Source organism: Choloepus didactylus, chromosome 9 (assembly GCF_015220235.1).
Source record: "Choloepus didactylus isolate mChoDid1 chromosome 9, mChoDid1.pri, whole genome shotgun sequence".
Lineage (NCBI taxonomy): Eukaryota > Metazoa > Chordata > Mammalia > Pilosa > Megalonychidae > Choloepus > Choloepus didactylus.
This window is the reverse complement of record NC_051315.1, coordinates 121,107,887-121,128,487: the sequence shown is the minus strand read 5'-3', so window position 1 is coordinate 121,128,487 and position 20,601 is coordinate 121,107,887. Positions and strand designations below refer to the sequence as shown.

The 20,601-nt window shown below is 44.6% G+C and overlaps 1 protein-coding gene across 1 annotated transcript in view; it reads left to right on the top strand.

Annotated features, from left to right (window-relative positions):
• LOC119544298 (SPHK1 interactor, AKAP domain containing) overlaps positions 1-20,601 on the top strand; it is a 208,567-nt gene that overhangs the window by 162,198 nt on the left and 25,768 nt on the right. The window contains exons 6-7 of the mRNA XM_037849670.1: positions 14,429-14,684; positions 15,720-19,461. Of these exons, the coding sequence (XP_037705598.1) occupies positions 14,429-14,684; positions 15,720-19,461 (3,998 nt within the window). The remainder of the gene's footprint in view (positions 1-14,428; positions 14,685-15,719; positions 19,462-20,601) is intronic.

The window sequence follows — 20,601 nt, the reverse complement described above, 5'->3', positions numbered from 1 at the left end:
AATTTAAAAATGTTAAAATTACACTAAGCAGTTTCTCTAACCATAATGGAATAAAGCTGGAAATCAGTAACAGATGGAGAACTGGAAAATTCACAGATATATAGAGGTTAAACAGCATGCTCTTAAACAATCAATGGGTTAAAGAAGAGATAGCAAAGCAAATCAGTAATTATCTTCAGACAAATGAAAATGAGAACACAATATATCAAAACTTATGGGATGCAGTGAAGGAACTGCTGAGAGGGAAATTTATAGCCCTAAATACTTACATTAAAAAAGAAGAAAGAGCTAAAATCAAATCCTAATGGCACTCCTGGAGAAACTAGAAAAAGAACAGCAAACTAATCCCAAAGCAAGCAGAAGAAAAGAAATAACAAAGATTAGAGCAGAAATAAATGAAACAGAGAACAAAAAGAAATAGAATTAACAAAACCAAAAATTGGTTCTTTGAGAAGATCAATAAAATTAACAAACATTTAGCTAGATTGTTGAAGAAAAAAGAGAGGAGATGCAAATAAACAAGATCAGAAATGAGAAGAGGCCATTACTACTCACCTCACAGAAATAAAAAGGATCATAGGAGTATATTATGAAGAACTGTATGCCAACAAATTAGATGACTTACATGAAATGGACAAATTCCTAGAAACACACAAACAGCCTACTGACTCGAGAAGAAACAGAAAACCTCAACAGACCAATTACAACTAAAGAGATTGAATCAATCATCAAAATCCTCCCAACAAAGAAAACCCAGGACAAGATGGCTTTACAGATGAATTCTACCAATCATTCCAAGAAAACTTAATACCAATCCTGCTCAAATTCATCTAAAAAATTGAAAAGTAGGGAACACTCCCTGACTCATTCTATGAGGCCAACATTACCCTAATACGAAAGCCAGATAAAGATACTACCAGAAAAAAAGATTACAGACCAATTTCTCTTAAGAATATAGATGCAAAAATCCTCAACAAAATACCTGCAAATTGAATCCAACAGTTCATTAAAAGAATTATACACCATGATCAAATGGGTTTTACTCCAGGTATGCCAGAGTGGTTCAGCACAAGAAAATCAATTAATGTAATACACCACCTTAAATAATCGAAGGGGAAAAACCACATGTTCATCTCACCTGATGCAGAAAAGGCATTTCACAAAATCCATCATCCTTTCTCGATAAAAACACTTCAAAAGATAGGAATAGAAGGAAACTTCTCAACGTGATAATAGACATATATGAAAAACCCACAACTGACGTCGTACTCAATGGTGGAAAACTGAAAACTTTCCCCTTAAGATCTGGAACAAGACAAGGATGCCCACTGTCATTGCTGTTATTCAACATTGTGCTAGAAGTTCTAGCCAGTAAATTTAGGCAAGAAAAAGAAATAAAGGGCATCCAGATTGGAAAGGAAGAAGTAAAACTTTCACTATTTCCAGATGACATGACCCTATATATAGAAAGTCCCTAAAAATCTACAACAAGACTACTAGAGCTAATAAATGAGTTCAGTAAAGTGGAGGGATACAAGCTCATCATGCAAAAATCAACAGTGTTTCTAGGCACTAGTAATGAGCAATATGAAGAGAAAATCAAGAAAAAAATTCCATTTACAATAGCCACTAAAAGAATCAAATATCTAGGAATACATTTAACCAAAGAGGTAAAGGATTGAACACAGAAAACTACAAACCATTGCTAAAAGAAATCAAACAAGATCTAAATTCATGGAAGGACATTCTGTGTTCATAGATTGGAAGAGTAAATATCATTAAGGTGTCAGTTCTATAAAAAGTCATTTACAGATTCAATGCAATCCCAATCTAAACTCCAACAGCCTGCTTTGTAGAAATGAAAAAGCTAATTATCAAATTTATTTGGAAGGATAAGGGGCCCAGAACAGCCAAAAATATCTTGAGAAAGGAGAATAAAGTTGGGGGACTCACACTTCCTGTCTTTAAGGCATATTACAAAAATACAGTGGTCAAAACAGGATGGTACTGGCATAAGGATAGATATATTGACCAATGGAATCAAATCCAGAGTTCAGAAATAGATCCTCACATCTATGGCCAATTGATATTTGTCAAAGCTACCAAGTCAACTCAACTGGGAAAGAATAATGTCTTCAATAAATGGTACTCAGAGAACTGATATCCACATACAAAAGAATGAAAGAGGACCCCTATCTCACACCATATAAAAAATTACCTCAAAATGGATCAGTGACCTAAATATAAGAACCAGGACTATAAAATTCCTAGAAGAAGATGTAGGGTGGCATCTTCAAGATCTTGTGGTAGGCAGTGGTTTCTTAGAGTTCACACCAAAAGCACAAGCAATGAAAGAATAAAAGAAATAAATGGGTTCTCCTCAAAATTAATAACTTTTGTGCATCAAAGAACTTTGTCAAGAAAGTAAAAAGAAAACCTACTCAATGGGAGAAAATAATTAGGAACCACATATCCACTAAGGGTTTAATATCCAGAATATATAAAGAAATCCTACAACTCAACAATAAAAAGACAAACAACCCAATTTTAAAATGGGCGAAAGAATTGAATAGACATTTTTCTAAAGAGGACATGCAAATGGCTAAAAAGCACATGAAAAATGCTCAGCATCACTAGCTATTAGGGAAATGCAAACCAAAACCACAATGAAATATCATTTCACACCTACTAGAATGGCCACTATAAAAAAAGAACAGAAAACTACAAGTGTTGGAGAGATGTGGAGAAGTAGGAACACTCATTCACTGCTGGGGGGGGAACGTGAAATGGTGCCGCCACTGTGGAAGACAATTTGGCGGTTCCTAAGGAAGCTAAGTATAGAATTGTTTTATGATCCGGCAATCCCACTATTCGGTATATACCTGGAAGAACTGAAAGCAGGAGTTCGAACAGATATTTTCACACTGATGTTCACAGTGGCATTGTTCACAATTGCCCAAAGATGGAAGCAACCCAACTGTCCATCAACCAATGAATGGATAAACAAAATGTGATATATACATATAATGGAATATTATTCTGTCATCAAAAGGAATGGAGTCCTGATACATGAAACAACATGGATGAACCTTGAGGACACTTATGTTGATTGAAATAAGGCAGATGCAAAAAGACAACTACTACATGATCCCACTGTTATGAACTAATTATAATAAGCAAACTCATAGAATTAGAATCTAGAATATAGATTACCAAGAGATAGATTGAGGATAGAGAAAGGGGAGTTGATGCTTAACTTGTACAGAAAATATATTTCGGCTGATGGTAAAGGTTTAGAAATGGATGGTGGTAATGGTAGCACATTATTGTGAATGTAAACAACAGCCTTGAACTATATAGATTTATGTGGTTAAAAGGGAAAATTTTAGGCTATATTTATTACTAGAATAAAAATTAAAGTAAGACATAGGACTGTACAGCACAGAGAACCCTATTGTAGACAATGGACTATAGTTAATAGTACAAGTATAAGAAGTTTCTTCCATGAATTATAAGAAATATGTGACACGATTACAAGGTGGTAATAATAAGATAGTATCTGGAAAAAATACACCTAATATAAATAACGGATGATAGATAGAATTATTTTAATAATCTTTGATCAATTGTAGCAATGGTAACTACTGATAAAAAAAGTACAATTATTTTAAAAAGTGCTATCATCAATTTTAACAAATGTTCCATACCAGTGCAAGGTGGTACAGGAATCCTCAGTATTTTATGCATGGTTGTTTTGTAACCTCACAACTTCTTTAATAATAATAATAAAAAAAGTCACTTGGCACTTTTGATCCTAGAAATTACAATACAAATAAAGTTTTTGGCAGTCAGCCTAAAATCTTCAGTAGTCAATATAAGTTACCTCACTTCTCTTAAGTTTAGTTTCCTATTCTAAAAAAAATAAAATAATAATAATAATAGTAATAATAGCTTTTATCTATTCTCAGAGGCTACTAATAGTGACTTAATTAAATAATATGAAAGCGTATTGAGAAGTACTAAGGACTACTCAAATGCAAAGTATATTTTCTTTCCATATCCAAAAAATTGAAGGAAGTTGAAGGAGAAAGAAAACTTTACTTAACGCAAAATAAGGATGGAGGACTAAAGTATACTGAGCGTAGCTTTCAGTTACCAACATTGCTTTAATGTTGCTAGAATAATGTAGCTAATGTGCCTTTTCTGCTTCCTGGGGAGTTTTGTTGTCTGTGAGCAATTTTCTCTTTGTTTATTCATGTTTTTGTCATTTTATCTCAGCAAATTACTCTATGGTTTTTTTATATTGTTACATTATTTTAGAATTACATTATTCAATTGGTAAATATAAGAAAAAATATTCATAACATCACCCATTCATTCCAATATTCATTTATTCAACAATAATTTATTATGTACTGCGGTCGCAGTTGATTTGTCTGGGGGGAGGGCGGCCGGTTGCTGAACCCTCGGCTCTCGGCGTTGCTCGGAGGGTACCGGCGGCGGGGGCTCTTTCCCGGAGGCGAGGGCGAGGCGGGGGACTGGGCCCGGTCCCCGGCAGAGGCGTGCAAGGTGTGGAGGGCGGCGAGAAGGAACAGGCGGGACACGGTTCTTTGAGGGTGAAGAAGCCAAGAGAGTTTATTAGGGGTGAGCACAGGTTATATAGGCTGGCATAGAGGGCGGGGGTTGTTACAAGCCAATGCTGAGGGGATAAAGGCTAGGATTGGTTCTGAGAGGGTGCGGAGGTTAGGATTGGTTCTAAGAGGGCACGGAGGTTGTTTGAAAAGGGGCGGGAGTTGCTCTGGCAACGGTGTCTGGCAACAATGTATGCGCACTGGTGGTGATGGGAGTTGCACTGGCAACGGGGAGTGTCCGGGCAAGATAAGGGGGTGGGGAAAAGGCGGTTCCCTCCGGCAAGCCTCCCCTAACGGTAGTATTTTGGGTGAGGAAATGGGGCCTGCCTCCGGCCTCACTTTCCCAGGCCTGGGGGGCTGTGGAGGGCGCTGTCGCCCGTGCCCACCACCCTCCCCAGGGGCGGATCCGGTCCCCTGGCCCAGGCCCGCCAAGTTGAAGCACGTAATCAGTGTCCCGCATTTCCCCCTTCTTTTCTAATTGAAGGAAGAAGCTTACCGGAGAGGTCCGCTAAGGGATGAGGGAAGGGGGAGGCCGGGGAGGGGAAAAGGGGTAAACGGTGGCTCAGCGAGGTTGGAGCTTGACGTTGGTGTGGCGCCCGGGCGCTCGACAGGGGCCTCGCTGCTTGCGGGATGGACGAGGGTGGTGGCGCTGCGGAGGGCTAGCTTCTTCAGTGGAGGCAAGTCGTTGATACTGGACTTGCACAAATGATGAGAGGACAGCATTGGTATTGGCCTGGCTTTTAGCAAGTTGGCGAAGTCTGCGGATAACCCAGGGTCCTAGGGTGAGAGCTAGAATAATTATTAGTAGGGGGCCTATGAGGGGGAGGAGGTAAGGGAGGAGGGAGGTAAAGATGTGGGACCAATAGTTGGCAGCTTCACGGTCCCTTTTGCGCTGTTCTAGTCCCTCTTGGACTTTCTTTAGGCTGTCTTCGGCGAGACCTGTGGAATTGGCATAGACACAGCATTCTTCTCCTAGAGCGGCGCAAAGGCCTCCTTCTTTGAGGAGAAGAAGATCGAGACCTCGGCGGTTTTGGAGCACTACCTCAGAGAGGGAGTTAACAGAATTTTTAAGATGGGAAATAGCGTTTTGTAGGTGACGAATGTCCTCGTTAACAGCCGCCCGGAGGTGAGTTAGGGCGGAACCTTGACTGGCTAACGCAGCGATTCCGGTGCCAGTGCCTGCAAGACCTAGGAGGGAGGCAATTGTGAGGGCGGTGATGGGCTCTCGCTTTTGCAGAGGGGCAGGAGCTGCAGTTCTTTCCAGGCGGAGGAAGAAGTCTTCCTCGCTGTGGTATAGGACTCTAGGGATAAGGACAATTAGGAGGCAAGTTTCATTAGTTGTATTGAGGGTTTGCACATTAAGGCAGGGGGTAAGTCCTGTAGAGGAGCAGAGCCATTGGGAGGAGTTGTGGGGAATAAGAAACTTGGCAGAGCTGCTGGGAGATGAGTAGTTGGCACAAGCTGTGAGGTTGGGAGAGTTACTTGAGCGAGGGTGGATGCGCTTTCCTGTAAAGGAGATCGAATGAAAGGTTAGGGGGATGGCAGAGGTATTCCAATTGTATTCCAAGGGGCTGTTTTCTGTATTTTCTGAAAAGGAAAGGTTGGAGGCAACTGGCTCATACAGGGGGGAGGAAGTGGAGAGGCAAAGCCAACAAGAGGAGGTAAGATTGGGGTTGGAGGAATTCACTCGGACTGGGGTCCAGGCCCAGGTGTACGGTTGTCATCTGGTGCACCAGGTTGCGGAGACGACGGCGTTCTCGTCTCGTTGGACGCGTGGTTGCTGGTGGCAGGCCGGATTGCCATTCCTGGGATCCAGATTGGCTGTGCTGCATCATCTGGGAAAACACAAGCAAACCCGCGCCCCTGGGCGAGGAGTGGGGAGGGACCCTTCCAGGCATTATTCTCTGGGTCCTTCCAGTAAACCATCGGGGCCTGGGTGGGCCTATACGAGGGCCCCCAATGTTTATGTAGGGGCGAAAGCCCATCCTTATTGAATGTGAGTAGATTAAGGTGAATAAGGGCTGCTATGATAAGGTCCCCTGGAGTTGCCTGGGGGAGCATTGCCCTTTCTTTTTCAATTTGTGTTTTTAAGCGGCGATGGACGGCTTCCACAATGGCTTGACCCTGAGGATTATAGGGGATGCCGAAATGATGGGTGATGTTATATAACTGAAGGAAGGCCGCAAAGGAGGCACTGCGATAGGCAGGCCCATTGTCTGTTTTTAGGTCCCAGGGAACTCCCATGAAGAGAATTCCTTGTCTTAGGGCCTTGATACAGTGTTTGGCCGTTTCCCCGGCAAGGGGGACTGCATAACACATGGCCGAGAAGGTGTCAATTATTACATGCACATATTTGAGGCGTCCAAAGGACGGAACGTGAGTTACATCCATTTGCCATCTAGAATTGGGTTTTAGGCCTCGTGGGTTGACTCCCTGAGGTTGCAGGGGGCCAAGCGGCGCAAAGGGCGCACAAGTTGCACAATTGCAGACAAGATGTTTACAGGTATCTAGGGGGAGGCCACATAAATGATGCAATGACGTAGCTGAAAAGTGAAACCTGGAATGCAATAACTTGGCCTGGTTAACAGCATCCCCCGGAGGGGCTGCCGTGTGGGTTAGCATAGCTTGGGTATTCTGAGCTGAGACCGCTTGGTCTACTATACTATTGCCATTAGCCAGGGGCCCCGGAAGGCCTGAGTGACTACGAATGTGGCTAATGAACCAAGGATCCTGTCGATGCTCCAGGATGCTTCTGAGGTCAGAAAGTGCTTTATCAATGGCCGAGTCTCCCGGGAAAAAGGTGGAAAACGCGAGGACTCGGCAGACCTGATACGTGTAGAGGCTGTCTGTGAAAATGTTTACTGGGTGATTGCAGTGGGCGTTTAGCGCGTATGACACCGCCAGAATTTCCCCCACTTGGACTGAATGAAGGTTGACATAGCTGAATAGGCGGGGTTTTGGGTGGTCCTGAGAATAAGAGAGGAAGGCGAAACGGGTTTTGGAGGCGTCAGTGAAGACGGTAGTGGCACCCGGGATGGGTGCAGAGGAGGGGAAAGGATGGAAGGGGCTGCAGAAGGGAAGCTTGGCGAGCCCCTGTAACAGTCGATGGCTAGGATAATGGCAGCTGAATTCCCCCTGAAATCCTTCTAAGAGGATTTGCATGTCCGGGTTATTACATATAAGCAGGCGGGTTTGGCCTGCGTCCAGGAGCCAAACAATTTTTTCCGGCGGCTCTCCAAATACATGAACAGCCAGAGTGACTAGATCTGAAGCTAGGCTGATCCAGAGCCGCACTGCGGGGCAAATTTTTTTAAACCGGCTTTTAGCAGGGTGCACCCAAAGTAGAGGGCCTTCCTGCCACAGGCAGCCCATAGGTGTGCCGGGCGTAGAAAGGATGAGTGCTATAAGATTGCCCTCTCTAGTGCTGAACCTGTTGAGACAGCAGGCGGCGAGCGCCTTGTTAATGGCGGCAATGGCTTCCTTTGCCTCCTGGGTGAGCTTAATGCGCCGGGAGATTGCTAGCGGCGGGGCTTCAGGGACACTCAGCAGCATAAAGAGTGGTTGGAGCTGCACGGTGGTGATTGGCAACGCAGAGCGGAGCCAATTGATCTGGCCACAGAGCTGTTGGAGCTCAGTGATAGTGACCTGATCCGGTATGTCCAGCTGGGGAGCGGACGGGGCAATGGTTTTATCAATACTAAACCCTAAGAAGGCCAATGGCAGCACAATCTGAACCTTTTCGGGCTGAACCGTAAGGCCGAGGTCAGCTAAATTAGTGGTGAGGTCTCTGAGGATTAGAGGAAGCGCCTCGGCATCCTCAGAGGCCACCAAGATGTCATCCATGTAATGGATGAGCATGGCCCGCTTTCGCAGGGGGGCCACTGCGTGATTAACATACATTTGGCAGATGGCCGGACTGTTACGCATACCTTGAGGGAGGACTTTCCATTGGTACCTGCTAGCCGCGCCCGCGTGATTGGGGACGGGGACTGTAAAGGTAAAGCGAGGGCGGTCTCGCTTATGTAGCGGGATGGAAAAGAAACAGTCTTTGATGTCAATGGTGGCTACATGATAGTGGGCCGGGATGGCCACCGGATGGGGGAGGCCAGGCTGCGGGGAACCCATGGGGAGAATTGATCTCCCGCAGATCATGGAGGAGTTTAAATTTCCAGAGGGCCTGGCACGGGAGTGGGGGTAGGGGCAGCGTTGCCCCAAGGGTTGCCTTGAGGTGTAGAAGGCAGCCAGGGGTTGTTAGTCGGCAGGGTGGGAGGAGCAGCGGCAGCTGCCAGTAGCGGTTCCGAGGGGGAGCTTGTCGAAGGGGGAGGCGGAAGTGGGAGGCCCCAAGCGTCGCAAGATGGCGGCACAGTAGGCGTGGCTAAGACACAAGATGGCGGACTAGCTCCGCCCTATGAAAGGGCGGGGTCTAAGGCATAAGATGGCGGACTAGCTCCGCCCTGTGAAAGGGCGGGGCGTAAGGCATAAGATGGCGGACTAGCTCCGCCCTGTGAAAGGGCGGGGCCTAAGGCATAAGATGGCGGACTAACTCCGCCCTGTGAAAGGGCGGGGCCTAAGGCGTAAGATGGCGGACTAACTCCGCCTTGTGAAAGGGCGGGGTAAAGCGCATGCGGTTTCCGGCCCGGCTTAGGGCTGACGTCATCACTAGAGCACTTCCTCCCCTCAGTAGAAGAAGAAGGAGGAAGTTCGCCATTTTGGAGCAGTCTGGAGGGGCGGTTGCAAAGAGGTACACGGCGCCAAACAAAGAAACAAAGACACAAAGGACTACAGCAAAGTAATGGAGAGGAAGAGGGAGAGCTACTGGAGGAAGAGTGTCAGGAGGAATGGGGGACATAGGAAGAGAAGACGAAAGGTAGTCGGGGGCAATAGCCGGGTTAATACGGGAAAGGAGGAGCGGCCCAGGCGCGGAGCGGCGAGGGAGAGGCGGCTCCGGACGTGGAGCGGCGAGGGAGAGGCGGCTCCGCGGGGCGGCGAGGGAGAGGCGGCCCTTACCTTGCAGGCGAGGAGAAGGGGAGGTGGAGAGGCGTCCGGGCGAGCGGGTGGTTTACTGGACCGCTGCGTGGAGAGGACCGGCCCCACGTTGGGCGCCAGTTGCGGTCGCAGTTGATTTGTCTGGGGGGGGGGGCGGCCGGTTGCTGAACCCTCGGCTCTCGGCGTTGCTCGGAGGGTACCGGCGGCGGGGGCTCTTTCCCGGAGGCGAAGGCGAGGCGGGGGACTGGGCCCGGTCCCCGGCGGAGGCGTGCAAGGTGTGGAGGGCGGCGAGAAGGAACAGGCGGGACACGGTTCTTTGAGGGTGAAGAAGCCAAGAGAGTTTATTAGGAGTGAGCACAGGTTATATAGGCTGGCATAGAGGGCGGGGGTTGTTACAAGCCAATGCTGAGGGGATAAAGGCTAGGATTGGTTCTGAGAGGGTGCGGAGGTTAGGATTGGTTCTAAGAGGGCACGGAGGTTGTTTGAAAAGGGGCGGGAGTTGCTCTGGCAACGGTGTCTGGCAACAATGTATGCGCACTGGTGGTGATGGGAGTTGCACTGGCAACGGGGAGTGTCCGGGCAAGATAAGGGGGTGGGGAAAAGGCGGTTCCCTCTGGCAAGCCTCCCCTAACGGTGGTATTTTGGGTGAGGAAATGGGGCCTGCCTCCGGCCTCACTTTCCCAGGCCTGGGGGGCTGTGGAGGGCGCTGTCGCCCGTGCCCACCACCCTCCCCAGGGGCGGATCCGGTCCCCTGGCCCAGGCCCGCCAAGTTGAAGCACGTAATCAGTGTCCCACAATGTACCTACTAACTGCTATGCACTGATCCGGTTGCTGAGGATATGGTGGTGAACAAGTTGGGTAAGTTGCTTGCTTCCGTGGAACTAACCTACTTAGGTTATACTATTCTCTTGGACCTTCTTTCTCATGGGTATTGTTAAATATACATAAATGTGTTCAGCACTATGCATGCATTTCTGTCTCAAAAAGATCAACTAATGACACTAATGAGCAACAAAAAAGTAGGTGGAATCACAGTTACTTTTCCCATCTTCAACTTTTCCTTAGTAGGGCCTTAGGATAAGAAAACTAATAATCATAGAGATCATTGTAACAGCCAACAGTTAAGTAAAATACCATGTTGAAAATGCCAGTAAAATCAGGTATTTTCCTAGAGAAGCAAATTTTCTGAAATGCTTATTGTGTACAAATAATAAGATCTCCTGTGGTGATCCTTTCTCGGAGATGAAGACTTGATCTGACTGAGCATACATGTGTGTGATGAAGCTCATGTGGGCCCCCGTGCAACCCAGCACCTTTCCACAATGCATGGCTTCTGTGGGCTCTGGGGCTTCATTATTGGGCCATGAGGCAGTTAGGAAAATTGGAAAGCACACAGACCTGGATGGCAATGCTAGCTCTTCCACTTTGTACTTGTATGACATTGAACTTTTCTGTGCCTTTGCATTCCCATCTGTAAAAGAGCAATAGCACCACAACCTCGTAGAAATATTGTTCACATTGTATATAATATGATTCAATGCGGTCGCAGTTGATTCGTCTGGGGGAGGGTGGCGGCCGGTTGCTAAATCCTAGGCTCCCAGGCTTGCTCTGAGGGTACCGGCGGCGGGGGCTCTTTCCCGGAGGCGAGGGCGAGGCGGGGGACTAGGCCAGGTCCCCGGCGGGGGGGCGTGCAAGGTGTGGAGGGCGGCGAGAAGGAGCAGGCGGGACACGGTTCTTTGAGGGAGGATGAAACCAAGAGAGAGAGCTTTATTAGGCGAGAACACAAGCTTATATTGGGCGATTAGAGGGCGGGGTAGCTATAGAGGTCGAAGGCTTGGATTGGTTCAGAGAGGGGGCGGAGGTTGATAGACAAGGGGCGGGAGTTATTCTGGTAACTGCGCATGCGCACTGACGGTGGGGGAGTTGCTCTGGCAATGGGGAGTGTCAGGGGCAAGATAAGGGGGTGGGGAAAAGGCGGTTCCCTCCGGCAAGCCTCCCCTAACGGTGGTATTTTGGGTGAGGAAATGGGGCCTGCCTCCGGCCTCACTTTCCCAGGCCTGGGGGGCAGTGGAGGGCGCTGTCGCCCGTGCCCACCACCCTCCCCAGGGGCTGATCAGGTCCCCCAGCCCAGGCCCGCCAAGTCAAAGCACGTAATCAGTGTCCCGCAATTCAAAGCACCTAATAGACTACTGTAAAAATTATATAATAATAGCTGCCATTATTTTACAGGCTATATAGTTTCTTTAGATAAGACTCCTGGGATGTTTAGTTTCAAGAAGATTGTTAGGAAAATATATTTCCTTTCCAAGAATCCCATAGCTGTGTAACATTTCACATTTATTTCTTGTGAAAATACAATTCTTTCTGTCTGCCTTTAAGTATTGTTTAACTGTTCATATTGCTTTGTTAATATCACTTTTAGCACCTACCACATTTTAACTCATGCTGCATATATTTATTTTGAACAATATGAAATTGCCAATATGCAATCATTTTGACCTACAAATATGATAACTTCATATGATTCAATTTTATAGTTTTTTTTTTTCATGCCAGATTCACTAGTAGTATCTTTTATCCCACCCTCCAAGGCAATTGTCTGTACCTACCAGAATACCTTGCTTATAATGGGTACTCAGAAAATGCCTGGTAAATTTAAGTTTAGTATATTATGTCTAAATTTCAGTGACAATAAGATATGTCAAGCCAATTACTATCACCCTATAGCAGGAATTCTTCACTATTTGGTAGGTCACAGACCCTTTATGAATTCAATAAAAGCTATAGACCAGTGCTTCTCAAACTTTAATGCATGTAGGAATGACCAAGAGATTCCTTGTTAAAATACAGATGCTAATTTAGTAGGTCTGAAGTGGAGCTTGAGATTATACATTTCTAACCAGCTCCCAGGTGATGCCAAGGCCACTAGTCTATGACCCGCATTTTGGAAAGCAAGACTGTGGACCACCTTCCTGCAAAATCAGACCAAAATTCTGTATGCACATAGATGAATTCTATTTCTGAGCTCCCTGAGGATACGTGGATGCCTTAATGAATGAATGAAATTTTATTTTAAAAGCATCTACCCTAGAATTACTCTAGTTATAATATTCGATCAAAGATATTGGTAAATGCTGTTCACATAAGGAAAAGATATACTGCTTTAAGAAATACAATATAAATGTCTATGTGTATATATTTGTATGTACACACACTCATCACTCACACACATATATATTCAGACACAAGGATTTCAAAACATAGTATTTTTTTAGTAATTTGGTTTTATTAATGCAATTTTATTGAGATATACTCACACACCATATAATCCTCCAAAGTATACAGTCATTGGCTCACAGTATCATCATATAGTTGTGCATTCATCACCACAATCAATTTTCAAACATTTTCATTACTCCAAAATAAAGAAAAAATACATAAAAAAGAAAAAAAGAAAAAAAAAAAATGAACACCCAAACCTTCCCATACCCCACAGTCCCTATAATTTATATATATTTTTGTCATTATTTTATTACTTATCTGCCCATACACTGGTTAAAGGAAGTGTCAGTCACCAGGTTTTCACTATCACATGGTCACACAGTAAAAGCTGTATAGTTGTACTATTATCATCAAGAATCAAGTCTACTGGATTACTTTTCAACAGATTCAGGTATTTCCTTCTAGCTATTCTAATACCCTAGAAACTAAAAAGTAGTATCTATGTAATGCATAAGAATAACCTCCAGAATGACCTCTTGATTCTATTTGAGGTCTCAGCCACTGAAATTTCATTTTGTTTCATTTCTTTTCCCCCTTTTGGTCAGGATGGCATTCTCAATCTCATGATGTCAGGGCCTGGCTACTATCCCTGGTAGTTTTGTCCCTTGTTGCCAAGGAGACTTACCACCTGGTAGTCATTCAAAACATAATACTTTAAAGAATCCATTTTATAAGGTGAACATTGAAACATAAAATATTTTCCCTAAACATTTCAAATCCCACTTTGAGATATATTTATGTAGCTCACCCCTGCACATGAACTCTTCTTTCACATAAAAGAATTTTCTCTTAAAAATTGCTATAAAGCAGCATTTTTGATCTTCTTATAAAAATGAACAACTTGAGATGGACTGGACATGTTTGTGATTTACTAGTCATCTGTGCACAAGCAATTGAAAATATTTACTGTTACTCTAATGAAGAACAGTATGAACAGTGAAGATGAGTGGTAGAGAATAGAGACAAAGTCTTTAACCCTAGAATTGAACAGAATTAATAGATTTATCTGAGACACCATCCAAAGATTTGGTCCTCTTTTTTCACTGCTCTACTCAGTGAACCATAGGCCAGTCTGTCAGAGATAAGTAGTTCACTTCCAGCTGAACTTTTTATTTAAATTTCATGTTGGCTGCTTCTTCAGATGAGCAATCCAAATTATAGAATCTAACTGTAGTTGATAAAACATTTACTACAGTTCTGAAGTACTGGCAAAAGTTTTACTAATTATCACCAAGGCAGAAAAAAGACATCAGAGAACCTGGGACTCAATTTAATCAAGAAGGGAAAACAAAAACATGTGATACAACTGGTCTACTTTCCCTTACGCCAAAATTTCTCCTAGGAACCCTGTGTTCTCAAATATCATTGGATTTTTTCAAGCAGCGTATCAATAGAAGCCCAGAAGATATTTCAAATATTTTAAAGGTCTCCTCTCATTGTAACAGGAGAGATTGGTAGAAGGGAAAAGTCGAAAGCAATAGTCTTTTATTATCTCTTAATAAATGCCTTCTTTTCTCCCTCACTTCTAGTGTCCTTGGCGGCCAGATATCTGCTTGGTCCAGTGTGCAAGAGGGAACAGACCAAACAGTACCAACTGTATCATCTTTGAAATCAACAAATTTTTGATTGGTCTGGAACTGGTTCAGGAGCGGCAGCTCCACCTGGAAGCAAACATCTTGAAACTGGAGGATGACACAAACTGTTCCTTATCCTCAATTGAAGACGACTTTCTCACTGCATCTGAGCACTTGGAGGAAGAAAATGAGGTGGAAGAATATAGGAAAGGTGAGAACCTTCCAATGAAACAATGCACATCCTTACATTAGTCACTGCATAAAAAGTCTGGGTGAAGTTTCAGAAGTTTCAGACCTTGTCGGTTTGGCTGATGTATCACAATCTTCACCGAGTTCAGGGAGGGAAAGAGGGTAAGTGGAGAGCGTGAAGATGCTGACTAATACACTTAAAAGATACAATGGTTGGATGGCTCAAGATTCCCCAAAGATGCCCTAGGGATGCTGCAGGAAATCTGTGCTTTAAAGGGAAATCCTCCTGCCTGCCAAGAATGGAGGATATCACTGGGAAGAAAGTTAACTTCCCTAAGACTTCCATATATTGGTTTGGAGCAGAGTTAGACTGGCCTGGATTTGAATCCCAGCTCTGCCATTTTGAGCCTGTGTGACCTGGGGCTATTTATCTAACCCTTCTGAGCTCTGGTTTCCTTTTCTTTAATTTGGGAGTACGATAGTATCTATAACAAATGATTGTTTTGAGGACAGAAAGAGATAACTCAGGAAAGTGGTTGGCACTTATTTATTCAGCAGGTGCTGATGATTCTAAGGGAGCTCAATGAACAAAGTGCTCCCCTTACCCACTCCCAAACAAAGAGGAAGGGACACTCCAGCTGTTGTAGCCACTGTCCTTGGGATGAGCCCTATGCAAACTCTAGAGCAAATCTCTGCAACCAGGCCTCACTGTTGAGGCTGCTCTAAACATCCTTCGAACTTTCTCTGTAGCCACTGAGAAGTTCTAACCTGCAACTGTAGCTTGATTTCCCCTTGAAGAATGGTGGCCAGTTCTCAACTTGCAATCACCATCCTCCCTCATTCTACTCTTGCATTTGTACCCCACAATGGAAGCAATTTTCAAGTGGTGTTCCATAATGAAATTTGATAACTTTTCAGATTCATTTTCCTTGAAGAAATATCCAAAAGAAAAACTGGATGATGCCTTTAGGAATTTTTAAAAATTGACCATTATTTTAGACGACCGACAAACTGCTACCCAAAAAAGTAACAATGGCCCTCTTTTCCTCTTCACTAGGTTATGAAAATACAAATGTCTCGGCCACTGTTTTGGAAAGTAAAAAGCCAAAGGAAACCAGCCAAGAAGGATGGAATTACAATAAAGAAAAGTTGCTTTATGCTTTGGAAGAAAAATACATTAGCAAATTTCAAACACCATTGATTAAAACAGAAGGCTCTCTAGAAAAGGTGGCAGAAGAGACAGGCTTGCAGAGTCTGGATCCCTCAGCCAAGCCATCACAGTGGAAAGGTGAAGCTTTGGGGAATGACAGATCAGCCACAAATTATTATTTAGAAAATGTTAACAGCCAAGTCGAAAAATCACAGGCACTCTATACTCCAGGCAATGCTTATTTCACCAGGGTGGTGAAGAAAGACATGTCTTCTGCATGTGATAGCATCACTGAGCATGGCAGCAACTTAGATCCAGGAGATCCTGAACATGGAAGAAAATCTCTTCCTCCCATAGAAGATGCAGAAGCTACAGCTGGCGACTATGCCACGAATTTAGCAGAATCTGTGCTGCAAGATGCATTTATTAGATTATCTCAGCCTACACTACCCCAAGAATCCTCAGTCAGTGTCTCTGTAGGAAGTGCTCTGCTTCCTAGTGGATGTTCCACAAAAGACACGGTGGTCCCTCAATCATGGAATGAACTCCCCAAAATTGTCATTGTTCAGAGTCCAGATGGCAGTGATGCTGCCCCTGAGCCAGGCGTCTGTTCATGGCCTGAGTCAGAAGCCTCCACTGAAACCCCAAGCATCGTCCCTGGAGAGAACTCCAGAAGACACCCCCAGAGTGCTCTTGAAATAGCATTAGCTTGTGCGGCCACTGTGATTGGTACCATTTCCAGCCCCCAAGCCACAGAGAGACTCAAAATAGAACAAGAATCCCTGGTATCAAACAGCCAGCTGGGAGGACATGAAACACTACACACTCAAGCACCCCAAGTACTCAAAGAACCTTCTGTCAGTGAGTATTCATTTCCATCTGCTTTGTGTGGCATGACTCAGGTAGCAAGTGCTGTGGCTGTCTGTGGCCTGGGTGAAACAGAAGGAGCAGAGTGCCCTGTGGCTTCAGGGGGCTTCTGGTCTGCAGCTGAGTCTTCTGCAGCCATCCCCCCACTTGGGAATTTAGCGATGGGGAGGAGCACAGAGATGGGGAATGAAGCCCTCGCAGAGGCCTTGCTCAAGGAGGCCACATTGGTTTTAACAAAGCCGAACACCTATAGCAGTTTGGGAGACCTCATGGAGTCAGTGAAGGGGAGAATCACGGAAACTGCTTCAAGGTCTCAGACCCTGTGCTCAGAAAATATCCTTAGGAATGAACTGGTGCAGAACCTATCCAATGTTATCCTGAAGCATTCCATAGATGAAGTTCATCAGAAAAACAAAATGATCAACCCCAAGGATGGCAGGCACCCTCCTGACACTTTGGACATCTTAATGGAAAGTGCAAACCAACTGCTCTTCAATGTGATGTACTTCACATTCAAGAAGATTCAGCTTCATGAATATCCTACTGGCCTTTCTAATGAGCCCATCAGATGGAAGGACGTAGAAACAGGCCACCCACTACCTGATCAAGCTGCTAGTCAAACATGGCCAAAGGCCACCAAATACTCCAGCACCCATCCAATTAGCAATCCACGCAGCACTAGTCTCATTGTTAAAGATTTTTTAGATGACGTGCATCCGAAGCAAGATAACAAGAGTGGAGTGAGGCCAGGTCTCTTCAAGAACCCCATACTGCAATCTGAATTGTCATGTAGCCACAGTGTGCACGCTTCCTCAACTGCCAAAGCATCCTCTAAGGCAACACACCTGAAAGAGACTGTGGGAGAGAATACAAAAAACTCCCAGCAGATGCCCAGTCTCAGCGAGAATGAAAGCAGAGCCTCTTCAGAGGGAGAAAGGGCCCTTACATTCAGCAAATGCAGAAGTGGTTCCCAGGAGGTAGAGGATAGCATCAATCCAAATACCCAAGAAAAACACATTTGTGACACACCTCTAAGCAATGAGGTTCAAGTTAACCTGTCTTTGTCAGGAAATGACTTGCTGCTTCCTGCTCAATGCATGCTACAAGCCAAACACACAGACATACACTGCATTACAGACTTCGCCGAAGAATTAGCAGAGACAGTTGTCTCCATGGCAACCGAAATCGCAGCGATTTGCCTTGACAACTCAAATGGAAAACAACCGTGGTTTTGTGCATGGAAAAGAGGGAGTGAGTTTCTGGTTACTCCAAACTTATCTTGCCGAACCTTGAAGAGAAAGAAAGAAAGCCAGGGCAGTGGGACCACTGTCAGGAAACACAAGCCCCCACGGCTCAGTGAGATCAAGAGAAAAACGGACGAGCACCCTGAGCTGAAAGAGAAACTGATGAACCGAGTTGTGGACGAATCTATGAACCTGGAGGACATCCCAGATTCTGTCAATAGTTTTGCAAACGAAGTGGCAGCCAAGATAATGAACTTGACGGAATTCTCCACGGTGGATGGCATCTGGCAAGCCCAGAGCTATCCTCGGAACCGATTACTCAGTGACAGGTGGAATCGGCTGAAGACTTCCAGCTGTGAAAGCATTCCAGAAGAGGACTCAGAAGCCAGGGTGTATGTAAATAGCCTGGGTTTAATGAGCACTTTAAGCCCGTCAGTTAGTAGGGCCAGCTCTGTCTCCAAACAGTCGAGCTGTGAGAGCATCACCGATGAGTTTTCCAGGTTCATGGTGAACCAGATGGAAAATGAAGGGAGAGGATTTGAGTTGCTGCTGGATTATTACGCAGGCAAGAATGCCAGCAGCATTTTGACCTCAGCCATGCAACAGGCTTGCCAGAAAAATGACCACCTCAGTGTGAGGCCAAGCTGTCCCTCTAAGCAGTCCAGCACAGAGAGTATAACCGAGGAGTTCTACAGGTACATGCTGAGGGACATGGAAAGAGAAAGCAAAGACAGCCCCTCATGCAGAAGCCACAGCCAGGATTGGACTGCTGGCTTACTGTCTCCTTCTTTGCGATCCCCGTTCTGCTACAGACAGTCGTCCATGCCAGACAGCAGGTCCCTGTGTGCCAGGTTAACCGTGAATGCACCTGTCAAAGCCAACTCCTTAGATGGCTTTGCTCAGAGCAGCCGGCAAGATTTCCTAAGCGTCCAGCCGGTCAATAGTGCTTCTTCTTCAGGGCTCTGCAAATCTGACTCCTGCCTGTATTGGAGGGGTGGGACTGACCAGATCACAAACATGTTAATCCACGAAACCTGGGCAAACTCAATCGAGGCCCTCATGCGCCAGAACAAAATTATAATGGATGATGCTGAGCCAGCTGATGCTGAGCCCACCTTGCAAGTGGAGAGGTGTGCAAACAGATTACCTGCGAGCAGAAGGGAAAGTGGACCAACTCTGTCTGTTCACGAGTCTCTTGATTACTCGAGGAGAGGCTCTCTTACTGAAAGCAAATATTCCCCAGCCTCGTCTCCAAGCAAAGCTGCTCCTCACACAAACCACAACAGTTTAGATTCTGAAAAGGGGCTTCCCACCTGCAGTGAGGCTACCTCAAGAAGCCACACGGGCCAGTTGCTTTGCTCAAGGGAAGTGCCTTTAATTCAGATTGAGATAGATCAAAGAGAAGAGTGTGTTGGAGAACCCGAGTGCTTCCTTTCCCAAAGTAGAGCCCTTGAGGGAGCAGAAGAACATTCTAATGAAGAAAAAGCCCCAGATGTGGCAAGGAGTGGAGACAGAGCAGTGACCTGCGAAAACCACAGGTGAGTGAACCAACTGTTGGACTAAATAGGGTGCATGGGACTTGAGTTTGCATTTATTCTAAATCTTAAACATAAAGGTACCTTATTGATGCAAGAATTGAATTCCTGAGACAATAAATGAACTCCCTGGCTTAATATCCACTTGAAATAAAAAGGTGGAAGTAACATTTTTAGAAAAGCGTTTTCCAAGACAAATTGAGTTCATCGCTATAACAGAGGAAATAAGGTATCATTGTCCTGATTAAAATTAATTTCCTATAGTTTGCTACTTTTAAAAATTCATTCATGGAAATTTTCAAGTTAAAAAAAGGTAACTTACACATTTTAAAAAGCTAAATTTAAATAAATTTTAATTTTAGTGTCTGACATTAAATATTTTGGCATCGTTTTTCTCTCAGGCTGCTCCTTTCAAGTTTTTTTTTTTTGTTTTTTTTTTTTTTGTTTTTTTTTTTGGCTATTCTGAAGCTCTTTACAAGGATACAACATTCCATTTAAGCTGGCCCTTTAAATATATAGTGTAATCATGGAAGTTTAAGTGTAAAGCAACACTGTGATATTGTTTGTTACAATAATGCTTTTTCAAGAGTATTCTAATGTAGGTGACAATGCATTTTTTAATTTGAGGCCAGGCGATTATTTCTCTCAGGCTGCTCAAAGAAGTTTCAAACCCTTTGACAACTTCCATTTTCTGTGGGAAAACGATAGGATTTTTGAATATAGGGCTGTTGTATCATATTATTACTTTTGGGTCTATAAAGTTAAACAGCAAAAAATTAAGCTACTGGTCTCAACAAGCATAAGTTGGGAAATGACCTGGTTAGTTTTTTCATAGAGACATGCCTGTTACTCATTGTTTACAAAGAGCCTCTGATTTTTAAATGTTTAGCTTCATTGCTAAACATTTCAACAAGTTGAAAACAGACAGCCTTGGTCAGATTTCAGCAGTTCTCCAATGTACCTGGTAATTTCCCACCTCCACCAGGAAGGCAGAAGTGATCCATAGTCAGGAACCGATGTTCCCCATGATTAAAGGAGATCATTGCAGGGTGTGGTTGATGGGTGGTCCAGTTGGATTTAAGTACCTCCTTCTTAGCCACTTGATGCTAAGAATTTAATTTTCTACTTATATAAAACCATGGA